We start from the raw sequence: 21428 nt of genomic DNA, 5'->3' as shown, positions 1-21428 counted from the left end.
TCTCGGTTCATCGGCACAAAACCGCAGGTGTATGCCTACACATACTCATCCGCTTAGTGCAGACACAAGGTGCGCTGACAGCGAACGCTAAGACCTGATCCCTCGGGGCGCTCGCCTGTGTTCACAACTCCAGAACTCTATACACCATATGTATGCGCTATGTGTGTCGCGTGTCTGCTTTGCGGTCGAAGGCACGAGCTCCGCCCCGAGTTGTGCTGTTCTGCCTAAGTAACGAGCAACTGCTAAATAAATATTTTTCAGCAACCCTAGTTTAACTCCCAATTTTTCTTAACTGCTAAGCTCGCGCCAAGTTCTCGTGCCACCGCGCACACGATCTCTGTGGTGAGAAGAGGAAACTGCACGCGCTCACGCCCATGGTTTCGTGTATAGGGCAACTTGACAGTGCGTGTCTTTTCAGGTATACAGACAGGCGGTTGCAAGCCTTAATTAAGCCGTCTTTCCTGCTTTCCGATGCACGCAACACTCGGTCGACGAAAGCTATATGATTGATAGCCTTTCCTTCTCGGATTTCTTGTCGCACTATGATTAAGCACATGTCCAGACCCGTTGCACGCGAGGTTTCTGCTATACAACTATCCCGTTGTAATGAATGGCACCAAACGCCGCTTTAGGAGCGCCTTGATTCCGTATTAATGACAGCGCTTCCGTGCAATGTAGCTGTGCTGAAGCTGTTTCAAGTTATCACGCAGTGCCCATGACATACTGTAAGTGTGTTTTGTTTTTGCTCCCTTGAGCTGATTAGTGGTTCATCAGCCTCACGTTGCTCATCGACTGCAGAGTGGAATTCCGGATTCAGGGTTTTGTACCGGTAGACTGAATATTCTGCATAGTAACCTAATGCAGTATCGATCACAGTTCGGAGTAGCCGTTTTAGGTCTCAATTACTCGTCACTCAAAGCCGTTAAGGCATCGAACTGCGTGTGATTGTCGGGCGCGCGGTATATGTCTGAGTATACGAACACACAGTTAGGAGTTGTCTTATGCTCAGCGTGATTAAAATTTCAAACAATGATGCCTCTTTCACATTTTTTAAAATGATGCATCAGTGTCACCTAAAATAATTCGTCATGGAAATTCGTCGTCACACTCTCCTAAGCAAACGACGCAAATTAGGATAATTAGAAGAAAGTTTGTCGACGAAAAGGAGCGCTCCAATGTCTACTGCGTATCGTTCTGATCGTTCTGAGGTAAGTAATTTATTGATGTTTAGTTTACGTTCAGTTGCTCTTATGTAAATGTCACGAAGGGTCAGTTACTCTGCAAAAGCTACTGCCCTGCCCGCTTACTCCGAGATTTTTTGGCACGGTCTTGGCATTCGGACGCAGACTTGTGTCGATGAGTGAGCTCTACGTTTGCATTTTCTTTAGCTGCATGTTTCTTTTTCATTATCAGCAGCTTTTGGACAAATATAGTACACATGTAAAGGGCCCTGCGACTCCATTAGCTGAAGAAATGAACACCATCTCTTGTCTTCGAGTATTCCCATCTCTTGTCTTCCTCTCTTCTTAGCTTAGCTTCCAGGGTGAGTAAGTTCCATGCAAAGCTATCTTTTCTATTTCCGTTCTCTCTGTTTTCTTTCTTTTTTTTTTTTTGGGGGGGGGGGGGGTTAAAATGTGTGAACGAAAGAGGCCTTCAGGGAATGCGCAGGGAATATAAGAATATTGAAAGGACTAGGACGACCGCATGCAGGGTTATATATAAAAAAAAAGAGTTAGTTTATTTTCGCACACATGCGAACTGCACAAAAGAATTCATGTTGGTTCGCCTACACTTCGTTGGAGTCACGCGTAGTTACTGTGCAAAGGCTGTTTTATTTTATAGTTAACAGAATTAAAAAAAACAACCCTGTCAGCATAATTGAAACCAGTGAGCTAGATTACTAGAATAGTGCGACATTCATTGCACAACAAACTGAAATGCATAATTGGCAAAATTCACTAATCAATTTGCATTTAAATATTAGGGCACATATTGCAGTTTCTGAATTGAAACCAAACAGTTTTCCATGCACAATCAGTAGAAACGAGTTTTGAAACTAGTACCAGCCCTTAGACAAGCGCCGTCAAACTGCAATGCTGTCGAACCTATGGGGTCTTTTTTTTTCTCTTTCTACTTTATTTTTTAAAACACAACGCCTTATAATACATAGCAGCACAAATTTAACTGGAACACCGATGCACTTTGTCGCACACTTTGAGAACGCATATCTCGAAATTGGTGTCATCCCCAGAATTCTTTCCAAGTGGATATGCCTCGCGAACGCATTGGCTCCAATTGTTGCAATAAGTGCCGTAAGGTAATTAGTCAGAGAGTTAATTATAAAAACTTTGTTAATTAGTGAACTATGCGTTACAATATCTCGTCCGCCTCTTCGAATAATCCAGCTCAAGCAGTGGAATAGAGGTTTCTCCCACGGGCGATCTTTATTTTAAATTCTGTCAGCATTAAATTAGACCAACCCTATAGGAATTGAACGTCGTTTGTAATTTTACTCTTTTCCCTTCTAATTACCTCGCTCCCTTATACAGACTTATGAGCCATTCGTTTATTGCTATCATCATATTTATATATGCGAGCATGTACATACATGCAGTGCCTCTATGTAGCAGTTATACTGGTGCCCCAGCCTGCCGACGTGTGGTGATAAAATCCAGAAGCAGGGTGCTTCCGGGGTTTATCACCACAGCAACAGCAGCAGTGCGCTGTGCTACTGATAACACTGTTTTCACGGTTAATACTGTTAGCAGCAGAGTGCTGTGCTACTGATAACACTGTCTGCACGGTTAATACTGTTAGCAGTATAATTTATTAATATTAATGTTAGCATGACGCATAACAACTGTTCCTCAGCGTTGCCGGACTGTATTCAGGCAGACACTGATAGCAAAAGCGTTATTCGGCAAAATGGAAATCAAGGTACGGTCTTTGTAGAAGCGGTGTGGGCTAATATGGAGCAGCAGTATGGCAAAATACTTCATAAGCGCGACAAGCACTTTTGCTTACAGCGAAAGACAGTCATATCCGCGAGAGCGCGGGCTACCAACAGAATTTGAACTAATAATAAATTAAACACACATAAAATATATAAGAAAAAAAAGGCCCTCCCTAATTTCGTGCGTTTTCGTGCGTGAGATCTGAAATTACTCGACGTACACTAGAACTTTAAGTTGGGCACGTCGATGTTTTTAGCCGCAGTACTCGATATATTATGCTGCACCACCCATGGTTGTGGAGCCGAAACTATCAGTCCGGTGTTACTCTACTTCCTTGACTTCTAATCTCGAAGTTCATTCGCCGCAACCATAGCTGCACGGGCAAATCAAATGAGTAAGCGTAGAAACAACAGCCCTTCTTCTCAACCACCAATCGACACTGCAAAGTGCATCGTATGGCACACAAGGCCGCGGGCCCAGTCAAGCGCAACGGATAACCACGCACGCACGCACGCACGCATGCACGCACGCACGCACACGCACGCACGCATGCACGCACACGCACACGCACACACCCACGCGATACTCGACCGCACACCAAATACTGTGCTCCGCCTTCTTTTTTTTTTTTTTTTTTTTTTTTTTTGGGGGGGGGGGGGGTGCGCACGGCAGCGTGTTCTGCCGCATGGAGAAACTGCTAAATAGGGTCATGATTTTTAAGTGACGCTATACACAAACCACGAAAGATTACGGAGCCTAGGAGCCCAGGACTGTGGCAACAAGTTCTACTTTAAATGGGTACATATAATACAGTATTCCGACTCCAGAGAAATCCACTTTCATTAAATAATATAAAAAAAGAAAAAGAGAAAGCGACTGCCACGTAACGCAGTCGAGTCATTAACCGGCATATTCAGGCATGCTTGTTTTAAGACGTTTCTCGACTAGTATACCTATTACTTTATACAGGTCAGGCGTACGTGTTGCTGTATTCTGCCTTTCAGCACAAGCACAGCCAGAGGTTTCCGCCATCTGGCTCAAGCTAGGCACGATATTTGTGTGGACTGGGGCGCGAAGCTGGAAACAAGAGAAACGGGAAGTCCGAGGACGCGTGGACGCACACAGGGAACCACTGCCTACCTGGCACTTACAGGTGATACACTTTGTCGAGATGCCAGGGACGTACGTGATTTGGCCCTCGTTTCCGCACTTGATCGAATCTCCTGCGAGGGGGAGAGAGAGAAAAGAGAGAGAGAGAGGCGTCAGCGTTACGAATTGCGCACCGCCATTTCGTATATGGTGGGCGCCAATGAAGGCAAAACTCTCGCACATCACGCACTGACTGCCCCGTAAACAGCTCCTCGCGGCGACTTATAGAGCAAGTCGCAAGGTCGCGGGAGAAAAAAAAAAAAAAAAAAGTGGCACACGCTAAAACAAGGGTGCGAAACAAAATGAAAAATTTAAGAGTGACCTCTAATGAGTGGCTGATTCGCGAGCGGTACGCGAACGTTTGAATTTCTTGCGTTGAATGGGACCATTCCAGTTGGAAGAAAGTTCTTCCACAGACGTTGGCGACGACATCATATTTATCGCACTTAGAGTAATCTTTTGTCATACAAGCGCGGTGCTATTTCTTCTATCTCTTCTTTTTTTTTTTTTTCCTTTTCGAGATATATATTAAAGCGCGGAAGTCCTTATATAGCAGAATTGACTCAATAAAGTGAGACCGATCACATCTTCAACAAAGAACTGTAATGTGACATTGCCGGTTAGATGAAAAACGCAGAGCACGGCTTCGGGAGGTGCTGCAGCCATGCTACTCCAGTCGTTTTACGAGAATAAAAGACACAATGGCCGCGTAAAGACGGCAAGATGATGATGCACGATGTCGAGCCGGCAACAGCGGTGACGAGCTGCTCGTTGCTGACGAGCAGACAGCGTGGTGGGGACAAGTCTCAGTGACGCTTATTAAAAGAAATGAGCCGAATTTAGCCCCTCCTGAGGCTGGCACATGCCCAGCAGGCAAAAAGCTGCACCTCGGAGACAAGCACACGGATAGAGTGGTCCGGAAGGACCGTCTAATGAGATAACTGGGTTATGAAACTGAAGACGTTGTTGCGCAATTTTGTGCATCTCTTTGAAGTTCGTTTATTACCTCTCTCCCGTTTCTTTTCCGGTCTATACTGTGTCTTGTATACTGCGGAAACAAGAAGCGGTCGAGCTTGAGACACGAGGACGTAGGCGGTGCATGATGCTTGCCCAGGGAAGAATGTTGACGAGAGTTGTATGCACTGAGAAAGACGACGCATATCTCCAAATACATTTAGGGCTTCATACCTTTTTGCCGCAGTGGCACGTCCTTTCTGGGGGATTGGCCAGAAATGGATGTACCCAGTACCACAAACCCAGTTGCACAACCCAGTGCCGAAGTTGTCTGTTCGGGCGCATGTATCAGTAACACACAGCTGAGTGACCCAAGTTGACTACTAGGCTAGACAGTTGCCAGCAGCAGACTGCCTATTCGGGCACATGCCCATTTGCCTCTCTTGTCTATATGTATCTACAAATATAGCCGTCGAGGAAACAACGACGAACTCCAAACCACGGGGAAGAGGCAAGGAAAACTTCGTATTTTACTTGCTTCGGGTGCCACGCGTGTCACTACAAGAATGCCACCTTCGTCTGCCTTGGACCAGACGCACACTTCCAGACGCACGCTTCCTGTAATAACCTATAGCTCTAGACGACATACGTTTGGGCCGCTGTGAATGGTACTGCGTGACTGGTGGAGTTTAGTTTCAAACCGACACGCACATTTATGCGCGCTCTCTCTCTCTCTCCTTGGCCTGGGAGAGTTGAATCGCTGCACCGCAAGATAACGCCAGACACCACTGTTGGTGGCCCACATAACGGGTCCAGAAAACTGCAGTCAATCACAGCCGTGGAGTCAGCTGGACTCCGATAGCGACGACTCGGACTTGGAGACGCTTAAAAAACGACGTCTCTCCCTGTGGCTCGTCTGTGAAAGACATACAGATGAGTTCATGTTAGTTAGGTCAAACACGGCCCAGTGCTGGAGGAAGGGTATCCTACAGGTGACACACCAATGCACCGCAACCTTACAGGGTTCGTCCACATTGCAGCATCAGTAGCGTGTCCTCGCGCTATTTAAATTATCTTGTACTTTGTACCTCCTCAATTGTTAGCTCTACGCAAACAACCTCAAGAACGCATTATAACTCAAAACGGGCCTTTCTTGCCCTGCTAAGTGGCTTCGGACAGCAGCGGGTAACGGGACCTGCGGTAAATTCGCACCACGCTGAAATACGGCGTCGCCGCTGGCCCGAGGCACAAAGCGGAAATTGCATTTCTTCGCGCAGTGACCCGCGGCGTGGTGCCGATGAGTGACGCGTCGCCGATGGCCCTCGTGGTGCGAAAGGAAGGGGACGAGCAGTCCTGCCCTTCGTTCTGCCTTCACGCGGGGCGACGCGCATTCGTTAACATAATGGCAGCGCTAAGCAGCGCGCGCGCCGTCGCTGCTGCGGTGGTCACCTTCCGATGGCCGGGGCCAGCACCTCCCCGGCCTCCGTGACTTGCACAGCAAGCGGAGGAGATCTCTGCGCGGTGGGAACCGCGTCTTCTCACCTCGCGCCAGCCAAGGTCCGGGGCGCGCCTCCCGGTGGTGTACACGCGAGCGGCTCGCCGCTAATCGTTCGCCGCCGCAGAAGAAGCGCCGCGAAGACAATGCGCGCCCGCTGTCGGCGTAATTACGCGGGAGGAGCGGGGCAGCGGCGAAGTGTTTGTTTGAGGGAGCACCGCGCATTGCGAATGCAAATCCAGCCGCGGCCGCGCTTTTACGTATAGTGCGGGCGGAGCCGCGTATAATGGCCCCCGCGCGGCGCTCGTCGCAATTATTGCGGCGCGCACCGGCCGATCAGCGGCGCGCGGACATTAAGGAAAGCGGGCACGTTGGTTCTCTCTCGGTGAAGCTTGTAGCACGCGTAAAAACTGCCGGGTTTTCCCGAGACTGCCGCCCAGACTGGCTTCTCCCCGCTATATACTGTATTCGATTGGGACTGCGCCCGCTAAATAACGACGCTAGCTCGCCCTCATATATTTATTGCGCGCAGCCGGCTACGGCAGCGCGGCCTGGAATGTGTGATAAACGGCACGCGCGGTTATACGGTTCGCTTTTCCTGCCTTCGGGCTGCTGCTCCTCGAAGCTGCCTCTCTCTACCCGCTTTCTGTCTGTTTTTCCTCGCGCTTCATCTTTTTTTTTTTTCTTTTTTTCTGTCGCTCGTGGTGCGGGCGCTAGAAATGTGCCGATGACGCCACTGATGGTCTCGTTGATACATCTGTCGAGTCCAGTAATCGCTTGTCTATTGCGGACTCGCATTGCAACAGCCAGTTGGTTTCAGGTAAAAGGCATGGCGTGCCTCACTCACACGTGGTCGCATGCAGCGAAAGAAAGCCCCATGGCCGAGAGAAACTCATTTAGTATTTGCGTGAAGTGGTGAAGACATCAAACACCTAAGAGGATTTCTTCGGTCTCTCGGAACTGCGCAACCTATACGAAGAGTTCAGTGTGCTATTAGCGTAGCACACTGTAATACGCGAACAAGGTTTGCCATATTATTAGGAAGATAACTGTCTGCAATAGCCGTTGGCGAGGCCCTAGCTCTAAACTTCTTCCGCTCATCTGTACAACATGCACAGTGCAAGAATGTTTAGTTCGGCCTTTCTGTATTTACTACATGGCGATACATCAGCATCTGCCTTGTGCCTGCCGAATATATATTTTTGGACGCGTACTCGTAACGTTCGTTCTTTCGGTTATTTGGTATTCTTCGTCAACCACAGAGACGTTATATCCTTCGTGACGTGCATAAGCGAAGACGCCATTTCAGTCTTCTTGCAGAGGAGAGCCCCGTCAGAGCGGCATTACGTTGCTAAGGAAAGTAATAAACGATGTTCCTTTCTACACGCACTCACGCGGTCACCGCGATATCCGGTAGTGTATATCGACTGAGGCTTTATTTCTTTTTTTCGACGATCGCGAACAGGTACGATTAGGTTAGTCTTCCTCAGCGTCTCCAAGCTCCTCCCCCCCCCCTCTCTCTTCTCTTTCTTCTTATTTGTTTATTTCTGTTTATTTTATTTATTTACTTATTTAATTTTGCTCCGCGCTCACACAACGACGCCGGCGAGTGAAAGTTCAAATAACCTCATGAAAAGGCGAGCCCTCGAAGGGCGTCTCTCGATTTCGCGTGGTATCGGCGAGAAGACAAGTGACGAAGAAAAAAAAAACACACACAAACAAAGTAGCGTGAAGTCGCGAGTGCGTGGCATGCAAATCACCGGCGCATCAGCAACGCGCGCGCGCGCGCGCGCTCAGGAAGCTGAAAAACAAAACAAAAAAGGGAAAAAAAAATACGTGGTCCGTGCGAGCACGCAGTGGAGAACGAGGAGGCGCGCGCCTCGCCCGCAGCGATACCAATCTGGCGTAAGCGATGGCCTTCGGGCGGCACCGATTACCCTTGAATTATCACCTCGGAACGCGCGCGCGCGCGCGCGCTCTCGGTTCTTGCTGACGCGAGCTTCTCGCCAGCCGCCCACAGGAGCTGCTGCATCAAGCGGCGGTGGCAAGCAACAGCACCACTGAGCTGCGCTTGACAATCGCCGACTCGTGTGACAGGTTCTCCCGCGGTCTGTCCCGCGGCTCTTTCGTTCGTTCGGGCCCCGCGCGCGCGTAGCGCTTGGAGATCGCGCCGGTGATCCGGTAGCTCCGGCCGAAACACAGAGATAAAGCGAAAAAAAAAAAAAAAAAATGGGGGGCCCCGACCGATTGTGTTTGCTTTCGTCGTTCGCTTCCATCGCTGCGCGCGCTCTGTCGAGCTCGCTGAAGTGTGTCGTCGTTCTCGAGAGGTATGGGAACCCCCTTACGCCGCCCCGCCCTTCCCTGTTAGCCCCCCCTCCCTTTTCTCTAGGAACGTGATCGGCGTGCCCGACCATCTCTCGTTGCCATCTCTCTGGGTACAACAAGCCGGTAGCTTTGCGCAGAGGACGGGAATGCACGGCCTCCTTTTTATTTTTCTATTTTTTGTTCTTCTTCAGAGCGGTGGACGAGCACAACGTTTCGCCACTCTGTTCGCCGTACTCGGTCTCCACTTGTCAACAGGTGAAGGCCAGCGGCCCCCTCTAAGTGGACCCAGCTTTTGGCGATAACAAAGAACCGAGAAGGGAACTGGAAGGCCAAAAATAATAAGAGCGATCGGTGAAGCAACTTCGATAGTGCGACCTCCGGGGAAACGATAAAAGCCGTATAAGCGTTGATGTGACAGATAGTATAACGAAAAGCTCGTTAACACCTCGTTCACAGAAATACGCCCCGTCTTAAAATATAACGATAGCAATAGTATCGGCTCCATCAGCGCTCATACGATCTAAGCGACGTTTGTTATACAGCCCGAAACACGTAATAACCTTCCTAAGATCAGATTGAAAAAAAAATAATAATAAACAAATCAAACGCTAAACAAACGGTCAAGCGGTCCAGATCGGCTTCGAATACTTGTTGGATTTGACGCCGGTGCGAACCTTTTTGTTGTATCTGCTGGTGATGATGCGGAAAAGCAGTGCCTACAGTAAGGGTTGTGGAGGTTTTTGGACGAAGAACAGTACGTGCGCGATACTGAGAAGGGATGAGACGAAATACGCTTCGTGGGTTCACATTGAGAGAAAAAAATAATAATAAAAGACGAAGGCCGTGACCATAGCTATACAGTAAAATGTTTTACACTTTTAAGGGTGAGAATAATAGCCATGGGACAAACCGAGCACCCTCAAAGGTGTACAGAGCACCAAAGCCCCTTAAGGGTGCTTGGTTTGTCCCATGGCTAAGGCCTTCACCGTTAACAGTGGGAAACTTTTTTTACTGCGATGGGTTATGAAAAAGAAAATGTAAAGAGAAAGAGAGAAACGGAGAAGTTACTACAGCGGTCAGACTGGTCTAAAAAAACAACAAAACAAACGTCTCCTCCATCACGACTACCAACGTCGATGACCATGAGCAACCGTCGTGCATATGGAAGCTGCACTACGCTGCACACGCTAGCACAACGCGAAAGACGAAGCACGTAACTGACACACTAATACAACGCGCAAGACAAAGCACGTAACTGAATCGTCACCGAGTCAAATCAGCGCGTACAGCGCGTCGTAATTGCAGCCTCCGCGATCAACTTCAGAAACATTTTCAGAGCTAATTGCGGAGGCCACGCTCCGCTGTGCTGAGTACGGTGAACGCCACCTAGGTGGCGTTGGTAGTGCTTCTTGATGCCAGCGTCCCTTCGAATGCTGGCATCGAGGCGTCGTAGTGCTGAGACCACCGAAGCGTTCACTGTCGGTGCGCGTTAGTGTCATAATGCAGTACTTCTCTTTTCTGCTCGTAGGCGGCGGCACCGCCCCGAGCAAGAGCGCGGGTACACGGAGGAGTGTTAGATATATAAGGCGCGTCTGTGTAGCTCTCTGACTTCTCAGATGCTGGCGATGCCAGCGTATCGAGACGCAGCACACCGAACCGACAGGGAGGGTAAACTAGTTGTGCTTCCTAAAGGGGGGCGCTGTTGTGACGTAACATTTGGAGACAGTATTACCCGACTAGTACTGTTCCTAAGGCTTTCGAATTCTATTCGCTTGCGCTTACAAACGAGCGCGGGGAAATACAGAAACCGAACCTTTGTAGCTTTAATCGCCCACTGATCGCCTGCTACTGCAGCTCATTAAAAGAAAGAAAAAGAAAAAAAGAAGAAAGGAGAGAGAGAGAAAAAAAAGAAAAACCTTAGAGGGGGACTGTTACTTCGACATTGCCCCCAAATTGTTGTTTGAACCTTTTATTTTACTTTCGCGCGAATTATGCAGCTTATTCTTCATTTACCTGGTTCTCTTTCTTGCAATACGCTTTTCTTTTTCTTCTTTTTTTTGTGACTCGTGCTGACACTTTTGTGACTCTGTAGTATACTGGATGCATAGAAGGAAGTGTTGCTGCCACTAGAGAAATAAAAGCTTGAAAGAAAGTACATGAAGAGATAGGGCGCAGGTTTCTGTCGATCGAGGAGCGTTTGGCGCGCCTATATAGTGCTGCTTCGACGGCGCTGAAGCACGTGGGCGTAGCGAAAGGCCGAAAGGTACAAACGCGGAGATCACCGTTGCCTAAGTGGCAAAAGTGGGGGGGGGAGGTAGGTGAAGTGAGGCGGCGTCCGTTCGGTGTGTATGGCCGCGTCCCAGCGCCCCTGCAGCAACAGCTGCCGACGAGGCCTTCGCCGCGCGCCAAGAGGGGCGGGACCGCATTAATTAGATTTCCAGCGCGAAAAGAATCATAATTGCCGACACACACAGAAGCGGCGCCATCATTAGATCGCTTCAGCCACCGCGCGACGGCGCGCGCAAAAGGTGACAGCCCGGCGTCAGGGCGCGAAATGTGTGTGCGCGCGCGCGTGCAGAGTGGGCGTGCCGCTTTGACGCCGACTCGTATATATCGGCTGGGAACCTGTAAGTCTGTTCTCTCTTGCCCACTTTGGGCTTTCTTTGTTGGGGACGTCACCGCTGGCATCGGTGCCTATACTTCGACCTTTGAGAATTGGACCTCCTCCCGTAAATAATATATTCGTGCATGCAACATTAACTATGATTGAAATGCGATATTTTGTATGCAAAAAGAAAGAAGAGGCAGCACGCCATTGGAAGGAGTTCAGCAGCCCTCCCTACCCTCATACGCACCTTTATCTCTACCTTTTTCTTGTCACTATCACTCCACACTAGACTCTTGTCCCTTCTAATTTTTGAAACAAAATGCACGTTGGTACCAGTCATGCCCTCTAAAGATGAATGAAAAAAGAGAAAGGAAAAAATCAGTGCTAGTATTAGAAACGTATTCTTGGTCATCGCCGCGGGGACAACTAGGCACACCGCCGGCGACGAAACGGAAGCTGCAATTTTTTTCAACCTCATGCTAACTGCGTTAACAAGTTCAACAAGACTCTAAATGGAACACAGACCCAATGTAGATGCTTCAAAACCGTTGTGTACGAGCACGAGCCTGCTTGGCCAATTTATGGGCCCAGTGTTGCCAGGTTTGGCTATATATAGCCAAATTGGGCTACGGGAAAAAATTTTTGGCGTCGACTTGGACGAGTTGGCTATGTGGCTATATTTGGGCTACTGAAAATCTGCGACTTGGCTGTGTTTGGGCTATAAGTGGCGCCCTAATCCACGCTCCAGAAGGGGCTCTGATCGGGTGGAAGCAAATCTAGAAGGCTGTGTTTTAGCTGGCCGAGCCGGCCGCGTGGCTGTGCGTGTGTGCGTGCGTGAAATGATCCCCCCCCCCCCCCCTCGCCTTTCCTTCCCTCTCTGCGCCGTTGTCTGAGCTGGTGGCTTCGATCTTTGATCTTTGATGCACTTAATCTTACACCCTGCTTGACCGTTAGGCACCCGATCCCCGGGCATCGGGATGAACCTGGGAGTAGTGGGTTTTTCACAGTACACTGTGCTAACATGGCTATGCTCAGGAATCGAGAGCAATAACATAGGGTCGGGGCCGTCGGGCGATCGTGGTACCGACATGAAAGAAGGGAAGCACGGGTGGATGACCCGCTCCAATGTGTTCATGGCCATGTCTTCCGGATGAAGTATCGCGGCGGGCACAGCTTTCGACCTACTCCACGTTTCTGGCGCGAAGCTATACTGCCATTTTCCTTTTCCTGCAAGATGAATTTTTCTTCGTGCTTAGATTCGAGATTATTTTCGATAGGTGGGACGTAAGATAGGATCCTCCTCAGGGCGGAGAAATCAAAACATGGGGAAGTGGGCCAAGTATGCGAGAACGTATAAAAAACAATTGGGAGCAAGACCCCGAGCCATAGGTGGGTTCTGGTGCTTTTGCTTCTAGATGGTTTGCCCGTAACGTCATGGATGCAGATAGTCATTCTGCCAATATCGAAACATGTTTGCCACGATGACATCAGTGCACCACGTCACATGAACTTCACCCACCGTGTTAGCTTAGCTTGTGAGGTGTCGTGCTGCTGGCTCGATGACGCGGGTTTGATTCCCGGCCACGGCGGCCGCATTTCGATCAAGGTGAAATGCAGGAATAACACCCGTGTACTTAGGTGTACGTTAAAGAACCCGAGGAGGCCAAAATTATTCCGGAGCCCCCACTGCGTCATGCCTCCCAATCATATCGTGGTTTTGGCACGTAAAGCCCCAGCAATTATTAGAGCTTTAGAATAGGGGCCTGAAACGTATTGGGGCCCCAAAGAAATAGCGCCGAAGCCACTGCGCATGTACAAGACGGAAACTGTGCTTGGGTTTTGCGTTGGGCACGCTATTTCATCGATTTAGCGGGAGCCCCAAAAGCTACCCCAAAAGCTTCATAAGCACACATGGCGGCGCCCATCGAAGCCACGGCTCTAACCTAGCAGAAAACTGGGCTCGATTCGTGGTAACGCGTGAAGTTCGTAAGCTAGAAGAAGAGATTGCGGTTATATAGCTTTCTCTCAACTAACATGTGTAATGAAGATTGATTCATTATACGCCGCTGGTTCCGAATTCGATTGTCAATTTCATGGCTGTAGGCCTATCACGGATAGACTTGACTGGGTGAAGGTGCGTAAAGTTGGTTACTCAGAACTAAGGGCAACAAGTTGCAGGCTGCTAATAGAATAAGTTTTAAATTGTAGTTAAAGGCGTAAACAGGAAAGTCTAAATTACTTTTATTATCATAAAATGGTATATTTTATTTTAATATTTATAACAGCTTTTCTTTGACGCCGTAGTGACGCTGCAAACGCAACACGCTATCCGCAAACGCAGAACGCCTATTCCAAAATTCTTCATTCCTGCATGCCCCAACGCTAACACCCGCAAAGCTCTTTGTGGCCCCAAACTTTAGGGGCCCCTATTCTAAAACTTTATAAGCCATCAACATGGCTTGCTTTTTGACAGTAACTGGTTTTCACAGCATTGTCACTGTTATCAATTTGTTGTTTACCATTGCTCTTTGTGCGCCGTCGCGGCTTTTATCATTTCGAGCGAGTCAGTTCGGGACGTGCTCGTCGCCGAAAACGACTGCGCGCTTCTTACACTAGTGTGCCGGTTTGCGCAGTAATCTTTTAAAGCTCCGCTTACACTGATTCAGACAGTGAGTGGCATCTGTTGCCTGTCCCTTATCTTAACGCATGTTCTTGGCATGCTAAATACCTAAGATGGCGGCCAGGTTGATGTAAATAGACACTATATAGATAGTGTGTATCCCAGCTAATCCGGGCCAAGCTAATTGAAAAAAACAACAACGAGAAAACAAGATAGGACGATGAGACAAATAACGCGAGATATCATAGCGCGAAGGACTTGTTTTAGCTCATCAAAAAAGAAGCTATGAGCACGTCGCCGTCACAGATCGCTGGACAGCTGAACTTCTACGCCGTAGGCAGAGATAACGTGAGAGATCGATGACGCTGAACATTATTTTATGTTCAACACAGCTAAAAAGCACAGTTCGTAGTTAATATTACTGTAAATAACTAAAAATAATAACTTAGTACTATCTGTCATAAATTAAAAGCACTGATTCGCCCTCTGCAGTGATTCGCTGGAGCTTAAGAGCTTCCGGGGCCAACCAAAAAGTGTTCTGTGCAAGCATGATGTCGCTGTTGTTGATGTAAAGGGCCGACCGTCATGGCGGCACGGACATTTTGTTACGACGGGTTGTGCAAAAAAGGACTACTGTAGTCGAATGTGAAAATGTATACACAAATAAAATTGCAAATAAAAATGGCTATATTTGGCTACGAAATATTTTGCGCTTTTTTTCTGTTTGGCTACATTTGGGCTACAACTTCTCTAGCTTTTGGCTACGCCGCCTCGTCGGACCTGGCAACACTGTTTATGGCTCGTATAAATACGAACGCTACCGGTAAATGTCGTGCCAGCAGCCGGGAAGTCCCCAGGTGCATCGTGGTCGACGCGCTAATATCATTCGGAATGCGGGCCGCACAATTTGACACTCATTGTGCTTCGCTTCGGGCGCAATATTTTGCCTTCACCGCACACTTTTATCGCATCGTCTCTTGGCCGACGAGCGTCAGTTGTTGGTACTGCCTCGCGCACCTTGAGAATCTCTTATAACGGCGGGGGCATATCCAATGAACGACTTGGAGGACGACGCGGACTGCGGACACAGCCTAATTACTTCCGAGATATTTTTTCTCCGGGGCTAAACCATCCGTAAAAAGAACGCGTTCAACATCGGCAAAACGGCTGGGAAGGCGCGCGGAGTCGCATACCGACAACTTCTTTGACAGGTATTCCATCGTCGCGCTCCGCAAAGGTCGACCCTGAAAGCAGAATAGGAGCAATCAAGTACGCACTCTAACGTCGCTGTGACACCGAGAAAGGCAAGCAAGGCCACGGAAGGAGAGAAAAAAAAAGAAAGAAAGAAAGGAGCGGCAAAAGGGCTGCGCCAGGCACACCGCGTACATACAGAGGGGCCCATCGCATACGCGCGTGATTCCCTTCGGCTGTTTGGAAACACGAGCGAGCCAAGTGGTGCTCGCACTGCTTCCGGCTCAGCGAATGCAAACTTTTTGACTCGGCCCAAGAGCCGAGGGCACGCCGAACACGACGAGCCGCGAAAAACAACCCGCCGGAAGGGCAGTGAGGTTTGAACCGCTCGGTCGGCGCGCGCGCGACGCCGAAGGAAGCCGGGAAACAAACCGCACTGCAGACCGCACGCACCGGACGTCGCCGAGAGCCGTGTCGTCACTCGGCCGCTCATTCATTCATCCGCACGCCGGCGTTGCTCCACGACCGCGTAATACGGGACACGCGCGGGCATACCGACAGCCGCTGAAACCCCCGGTCGTGTTTCTTCCTGCGTGCTCCTGTATAGTACCCGACTGCTTTGCCCCGCGTCGCGCGAAACCGCAGCGGGCTCCCACGGTTCTGCCTGCGGCTCAAGTTGAGACCGCTCGCGGACAATCGCATCCCGTCTTCCGCCGTCGTCAATGCGTGCGTATATCCCTTCCACAGACACAACGCTGGACCGTCTTGGCCGTCTCCTATGAGAACATTTCGTCTTTGTTATTTTTTTTTACGCACTGTTGAAAGTTGATATACTGCATGCCCGATGTCACACGTTGTGGAGTTCTGGAGGCCATTGTGCAGGCGACCGCCGTCACTTCATTAGAAAAGTGCCGAAGCTGCCCGGCGTCTTGGCCGGGAGTTAGCTCTGAATCTGAATCTCGTAGCCTGTACCTGTGGCTGTACCTGTGGCTCGCACTACTGACGAAGCGCGAAAAGGAACAGCATCGCAATATAATCCTTACATAATTTCGGCCCACGATTCGCTCAAAGAGTTCACAGATCTTCGGTACCGATCTGCCGAGCGACTTCAGTTGTTTTCAGGTGCCTGTAAATCGTCTTCTTATAATAGCGTCCCCGTATGTTTCGTCCACTGTCGCATGCTTGGCACAAACGTTATTGGATGCCGTGTTCCATGATGCAGTTTGTTCCCAAATAAAGGGTACAATTTAAATGCGAATCATTAATGGGCTTACCCTAAAAAAGTGTTTCTTTCGTACGGTGAGCCAGCTAGAATGGTCTAATTCGACTGAATAAGTAACGCACGTCAGCGCAACTTGCGCAAGTAAGCGCAACATAAAACATGCACGTATAATGCCTGCTCATAGGTGTATCCAAGGAACACATGATATTCAATCTATTCTTTGATTTCTGATATTGCCACTGCACCATTCTGGTATATGCCACTGGAAGCTCCGGATACTGCCGAGCGTCTGTCTGTTCTGCCTAATCAAACATTAAGTCTCGACATAAACACTGCACATATAATGTCGGCTTGTAGGTAAGCACACATACCTCTTAATTGATTAGCGCATGATATTCACTGGTTTATTTGATTTTCTTAAATTTCTTATATTTTCACTGCGCCATTCTTGGGCAACTGGGTATGTGTCAATTATTGACCAATCATTAGTGCTCCCAAAGAACCTCCGCGCAGAAGGCTTTACTCACTTTCCTAATATTCTCGCGGTATACGGGCCTTCACGATAGACTTTTAAGAACGCCGCCCCTTACCGCTTTATAGTGTACGCGGTTTGTTTGTGCCCGTCTCTCTCTCTCTCTCCCCTTCCGCTCTCTTCCTCTTTTTGTCCTCCTTGTACCCCCTCCTAACCGGAACTACCTCTGGTTAACCTCCCCGCCTTTCTACGCGTCCTTTCTCTCCATTGACCAACCATCCAGAATGCACGGGTATGTGACACTGTGACATGGTGAACATAAACATCGCTTGAGATTAAAGTTGTGTCCTGTGCGGCACAACACCGCAGTGTTGTTTCTTCGCCGGAATTCAACAAATCGGTCGTCATGCTATCGCCGTCATACTATCCTCGTAACCGTTGTCGTCACCTGGCTGCTGATAACGATGCTTGATAACTATAGCAGCTATTTTGCAAAGTGCGTCGCATAACATCGATTCCCATAGTGCGCGGGATCTGCAACATTTTTTTTTTTATCTTATAAGAAATTCGAAAGAGGCTTTCCGGACGCCTCGCATATTCCTGCGTCTTTAGAAGATCTGCTGGCTGGGCCCAATTACTGATTTATTTATTTTCAAATATTCAATAGCGCCGTGAAATACTTTCCCGACTCCATCGGCGTATATAAGCCGGTGGAGTCCCTTGTGATAGCCGCCGGAATAACATGATACCGTAACCGAAATCTGCCTGACCACCTCTCTTTGGAAAACGATGCAGCTTGAATTGTCGCTGGCGTAAACTATATACGACCGGCCGGTATAACGTAACGATGCTATTACAATGCTATCCTGTTTCGTCAGTGGCCCGACTACGGCCACGTTACCGTCGGGATCGGCCGGCCGTGAACGGTAGTCGATAAGAAAGGAATGGAATTGAGCGGAAGGAATCCCGTACGCATTATAACCGGCCTAGGCTTCTGGCCGGCGACAGCGGCACTCCGGCATTCGAGACGAAGCCGCCAAGAGGAGGCCGCAGCTGGAAAGGAAACGACACGAAACAGAAGTCACGCTGAGCGCGAGCGGAGCTCAATATTGCTAAATCCAAATGGGGGTTCAAGCAACGAGGCTCGACGCGGCGGCAGGATGTGGCGGCAGCGTTTCGCTTTCGACTCCTGCGCCGGCCGACGCGAGACGAGGCACGCCATGACCGATGTGCCTTCGGCAGAGATCGCGAGCGTGTATATACTACGTAGCCCGGGGAACGACAAAGAGTGGCACTTTTCTTGATGACACCCATTTCCCGAGTCGCGCGTTTGCGGGCTGCGCCAACTGGGTCCGGCCCAGTCTTCTAGATAAGGCGCGGAGGCACATCAAAATTTATTGCCAATTAAGCGCATAATGCTCCTGGAGATGCGCGACAGAAGGAGACGTATACGCCCGCGAAGCAGCGGCTTACTAAGCGCGGCGACCCAAATAATCAGCCGCTGCCGCAACCGCGAGGGAATCCAGCGCGCTGACGTAAGAGCGCCTCGCGGCTGCGGTCCATAATGGGGTCTCAGCGGAGCGCGGGCGAAGCGCCTCTGCGCCAACCATAACTCCATTTGGCTGCCAGTCTGTGCCCCGGAGGGAGAGAGTGAACGAAATGAAAAAGAAAGTAAAGCCAAGAAAGTAAAGAAAATAATGCGTGGGTTGGCTGGGAAGAGACCGATATGACAAACGCACAGCGCGCCTTATTGTGACGTTATCAAAGACTGCACGCCAAATGCAGCTAAAAAAACTCGCGGCCACATTATCGAACTGCCGGTGTAGGTTAGGTCAAACACAAACCGAGCGGCGGGTTAGCGCTCACGTCGATCGGTATAACTGGCGGAGAACACCATTAAGATTATTACCGTCTCGGCAAACATCTACTCGGTAGAAAAAAAGACAGAACAGGCGCCTCTTTTGCCTCGCTTTGTCCCGGACGACGACGTCTGCGGCTTCGCCGACCGGGAATTGGACAGAGCGCGGGCAGAATTTGCGTTGGACGCCTTCCACGGCTGACCAATGTGCGAAGCGGAAGAACGGACAACGTTTGCGGAGATAAGAAAAGTTTATTTATCTTGCTCCCGTTACTCCCGGTTCTTTTGAAGATTGACTTTTTTTTTTTTTTTTTTTTTCGCTCTCTGTGGCGGTTCGGTGACCTTCCGCACATCGCCTGAATCGCTGCATGCACTTCGGCAAAAGTGGGCCAATAAAGTCTTCTTGCGGTGCACGCGGTTTCTCGCATAGATTTATAGACTTACGTTTCTGCCATCAGGGGTAATTGAACGCCAACGCCAGAAAGTAAACGAGAACACGCCTCCCTTGTGATTCTTCGAAACCACGGTGGGACCCCATCGCAGTGCATTTTGTCATTCAGAATTATCGCGCTTCTAGGATACACAAAAGGCGACAAAACGAAGGACGAGCACACATGTCTGCTTTGTTGAACGCATGTAGTCTGTTTAAACGCGCTATATACGGCGCCGTGCGAGCGTCTTCGAATGCGCAACGCTGTTCCTTGCGGGGCGCAGTTTCGCACCTAAACTTCCCCTTTACGTCTCCAACCTACCTGTTCCCTCTATTTTCTTCCTGTATCGTATAGGCAGCTACCCGGACGTCCCCTTCTGGACCGGTATTCACACAAAAGAAAGTTCTTACGCTAGAACTGTTCTTAAGAGCAGGTGCGGGCCAGTTATCATGTTGGACATAATATTATAGCGAACGCAGCCGGCCGAAGGAAAACAGCACTTACGAATGAAAAACTCTGTCAAATCTGCCCCTGGTTATTATTCCTACCCTAACTTGCCACTTTTTGTTCTCTCTTCTCATTTGTTTATTCAAACCACTTTATTCGTATAATCATTGCTGCGAAGTCACTTAATTTCAGTCAGAGGACACTGCAGTCGATCATTTTAGCAGTTCTCCCGGTGTTGTTTAGGTCATTTATTTCAATTGCTTTAACAGGGATCTTGGGCCGGATGCACAAAGCTTTTCGTTCGTGCTATTTGCCACTGGCCAGCCGCCTTCACTAATAATTTGTCCAGCGTCAGGGTTGGCTGAGATTTTCCCTTATGAACAATTCTGGCGTAAGAGGATTTTTTTTTTTTTTGATACAAATGAGCAATTTTGTATTTGCTCTGGATATCCTTGTACCTGTATCTAGCGAAATCGGCACTCGAGTATTCATGCAACTACGATGGCAAACAAGCTGAGCGTCGCAAAGTTTGCTTCTAATTTCAATTTGATTTAAATTCAGACTTTCAATGGCTTGTAAACTATCACAAGTCGTTCCTCAAGAATTCTTTCTCAAAACTTTATGGATGAATTCTCAAACGCGTACTCGAAAAACCGACACTTCTTAGCTGCACATTCGTCATTACCTCCTATTTATTTTTATTCCTTGTTGTATTCGTTTTTGCCGCATTTATCTCACTCATCTAAAGAGAAGCGCGCCCATGTTGCGGCTCTCTTATCGAACATAATTCCCGGCGGCGACGGCTTTCTCGCTTTAAAACAGCCAATAAAGCTGATTGCATCTGGCACAATATAATTTGGTCATCGCTGGCCGTCTCAAGGTCCCCCGCTGCACGTCCGCTGAAGACGACAGACGCGTGGTCATCGCGGGCGGGAGGCCAGCGACGGCCGCGCGTGGTAAAAGATAAAATAAAATTGTAATTAAAAAGAAAAACACGCGAACAGAACACGAAGAATTAAGAACCTCTGGCCCGAGGCGACGCGGGGCAAACAAAGCGAACAGGAAGCTCGCTCAGAAATGGCCTCAGGCCGCGCGTACAGCAGCTCGAGTCACGTGCCTGTGCAGCCTCGTCGTACATGAGAGAGAGAGAGAGAGAGAGAGAGAGAGAGCAACGAAGAAGCAAGAAGACGCGAAGGCATTAAAGGAAATAAGTCTCGAAGCGAAAGGTTCTGGAAGGGAGGAGTTAAAATGACGGAATGGGAAGGAGAGGGGAACAGAGGGCCGCTATAGGGACGACCCTCGACCCGAACCAGACGCGCAGGCTCTGACGGCCAAGAAGCAGCGCGCCTGCAACGACGCTGACCGCGGCCTTATGAGCTCTCTCTCTCTCTCTTTTCTTCTTTCTCGCGGAGGGCCCTTTGGAGGCGACAAATAAACAGCGAACCCTTTCTTCTGCAAACAGGTGCGGGAGAGCGTCGAGGCGAAATGTCTCCTGCCCTTGAGCTGCTCATCGCCGCCACTCCTCCTCCTCGGCGGCTGCCTGTTTTCCTCCGCGAGCTGGGCTGGCAGTGCAGAGCCGTTTGCTTAACCCCCCGGACCATTATTCCTGTCGTCCTAGTTGGCCCATTCCGCTCGCGGTGCGCGTGCTTCAGACACTCGGGGTGCCGCGAACGCGCGAACCTCGGAGTAGGCCAATCAAGGC

The 21428-nt window shown here is 49.4% G+C and overlaps 1 protein-coding gene across 2 annotated transcripts in view; it reads right to left on the bottom strand.

Annotated features, from left to right (window-relative positions):
- LOC119462234 (BMP-binding endothelial regulator protein) overlaps nucleotides 1-21428 on the bottom strand; it is a 222450-nt gene that overhangs the window by 129163 nt on the left and 71859 nt on the right. For both annotated transcript variants that reach the window (XM_037723583.2, XM_037723590.2), the window contains one exon: nucleotides 4095-4177. In XM_037723583.2, coding sequence (XP_037579511.1) covers nucleotides 4095-4177 — 83 coding nt within the window. The remainder of the gene's footprint in view (nucleotides 1-4094; nucleotides 4178-21428) is intronic.

The sequence above is a fragment of the Dermacentor silvarum genome, chromosome 1 (genome assembly GCF_013339745.2).
Source record: "Dermacentor silvarum isolate Dsil-2018 chromosome 1, BIME_Dsil_1.4, whole genome shotgun sequence".
In the NCBI taxonomy this organism is placed as follows: Eukaryota; Metazoa; Arthropoda; class Arachnida; order Ixodida; family Ixodidae; genus Dermacentor; species Dermacentor silvarum.
The sequence above is the reverse complement of the archived record's forward strand: the minus strand, read 5'-3'. Positions and strand labels throughout refer to the sequence as shown.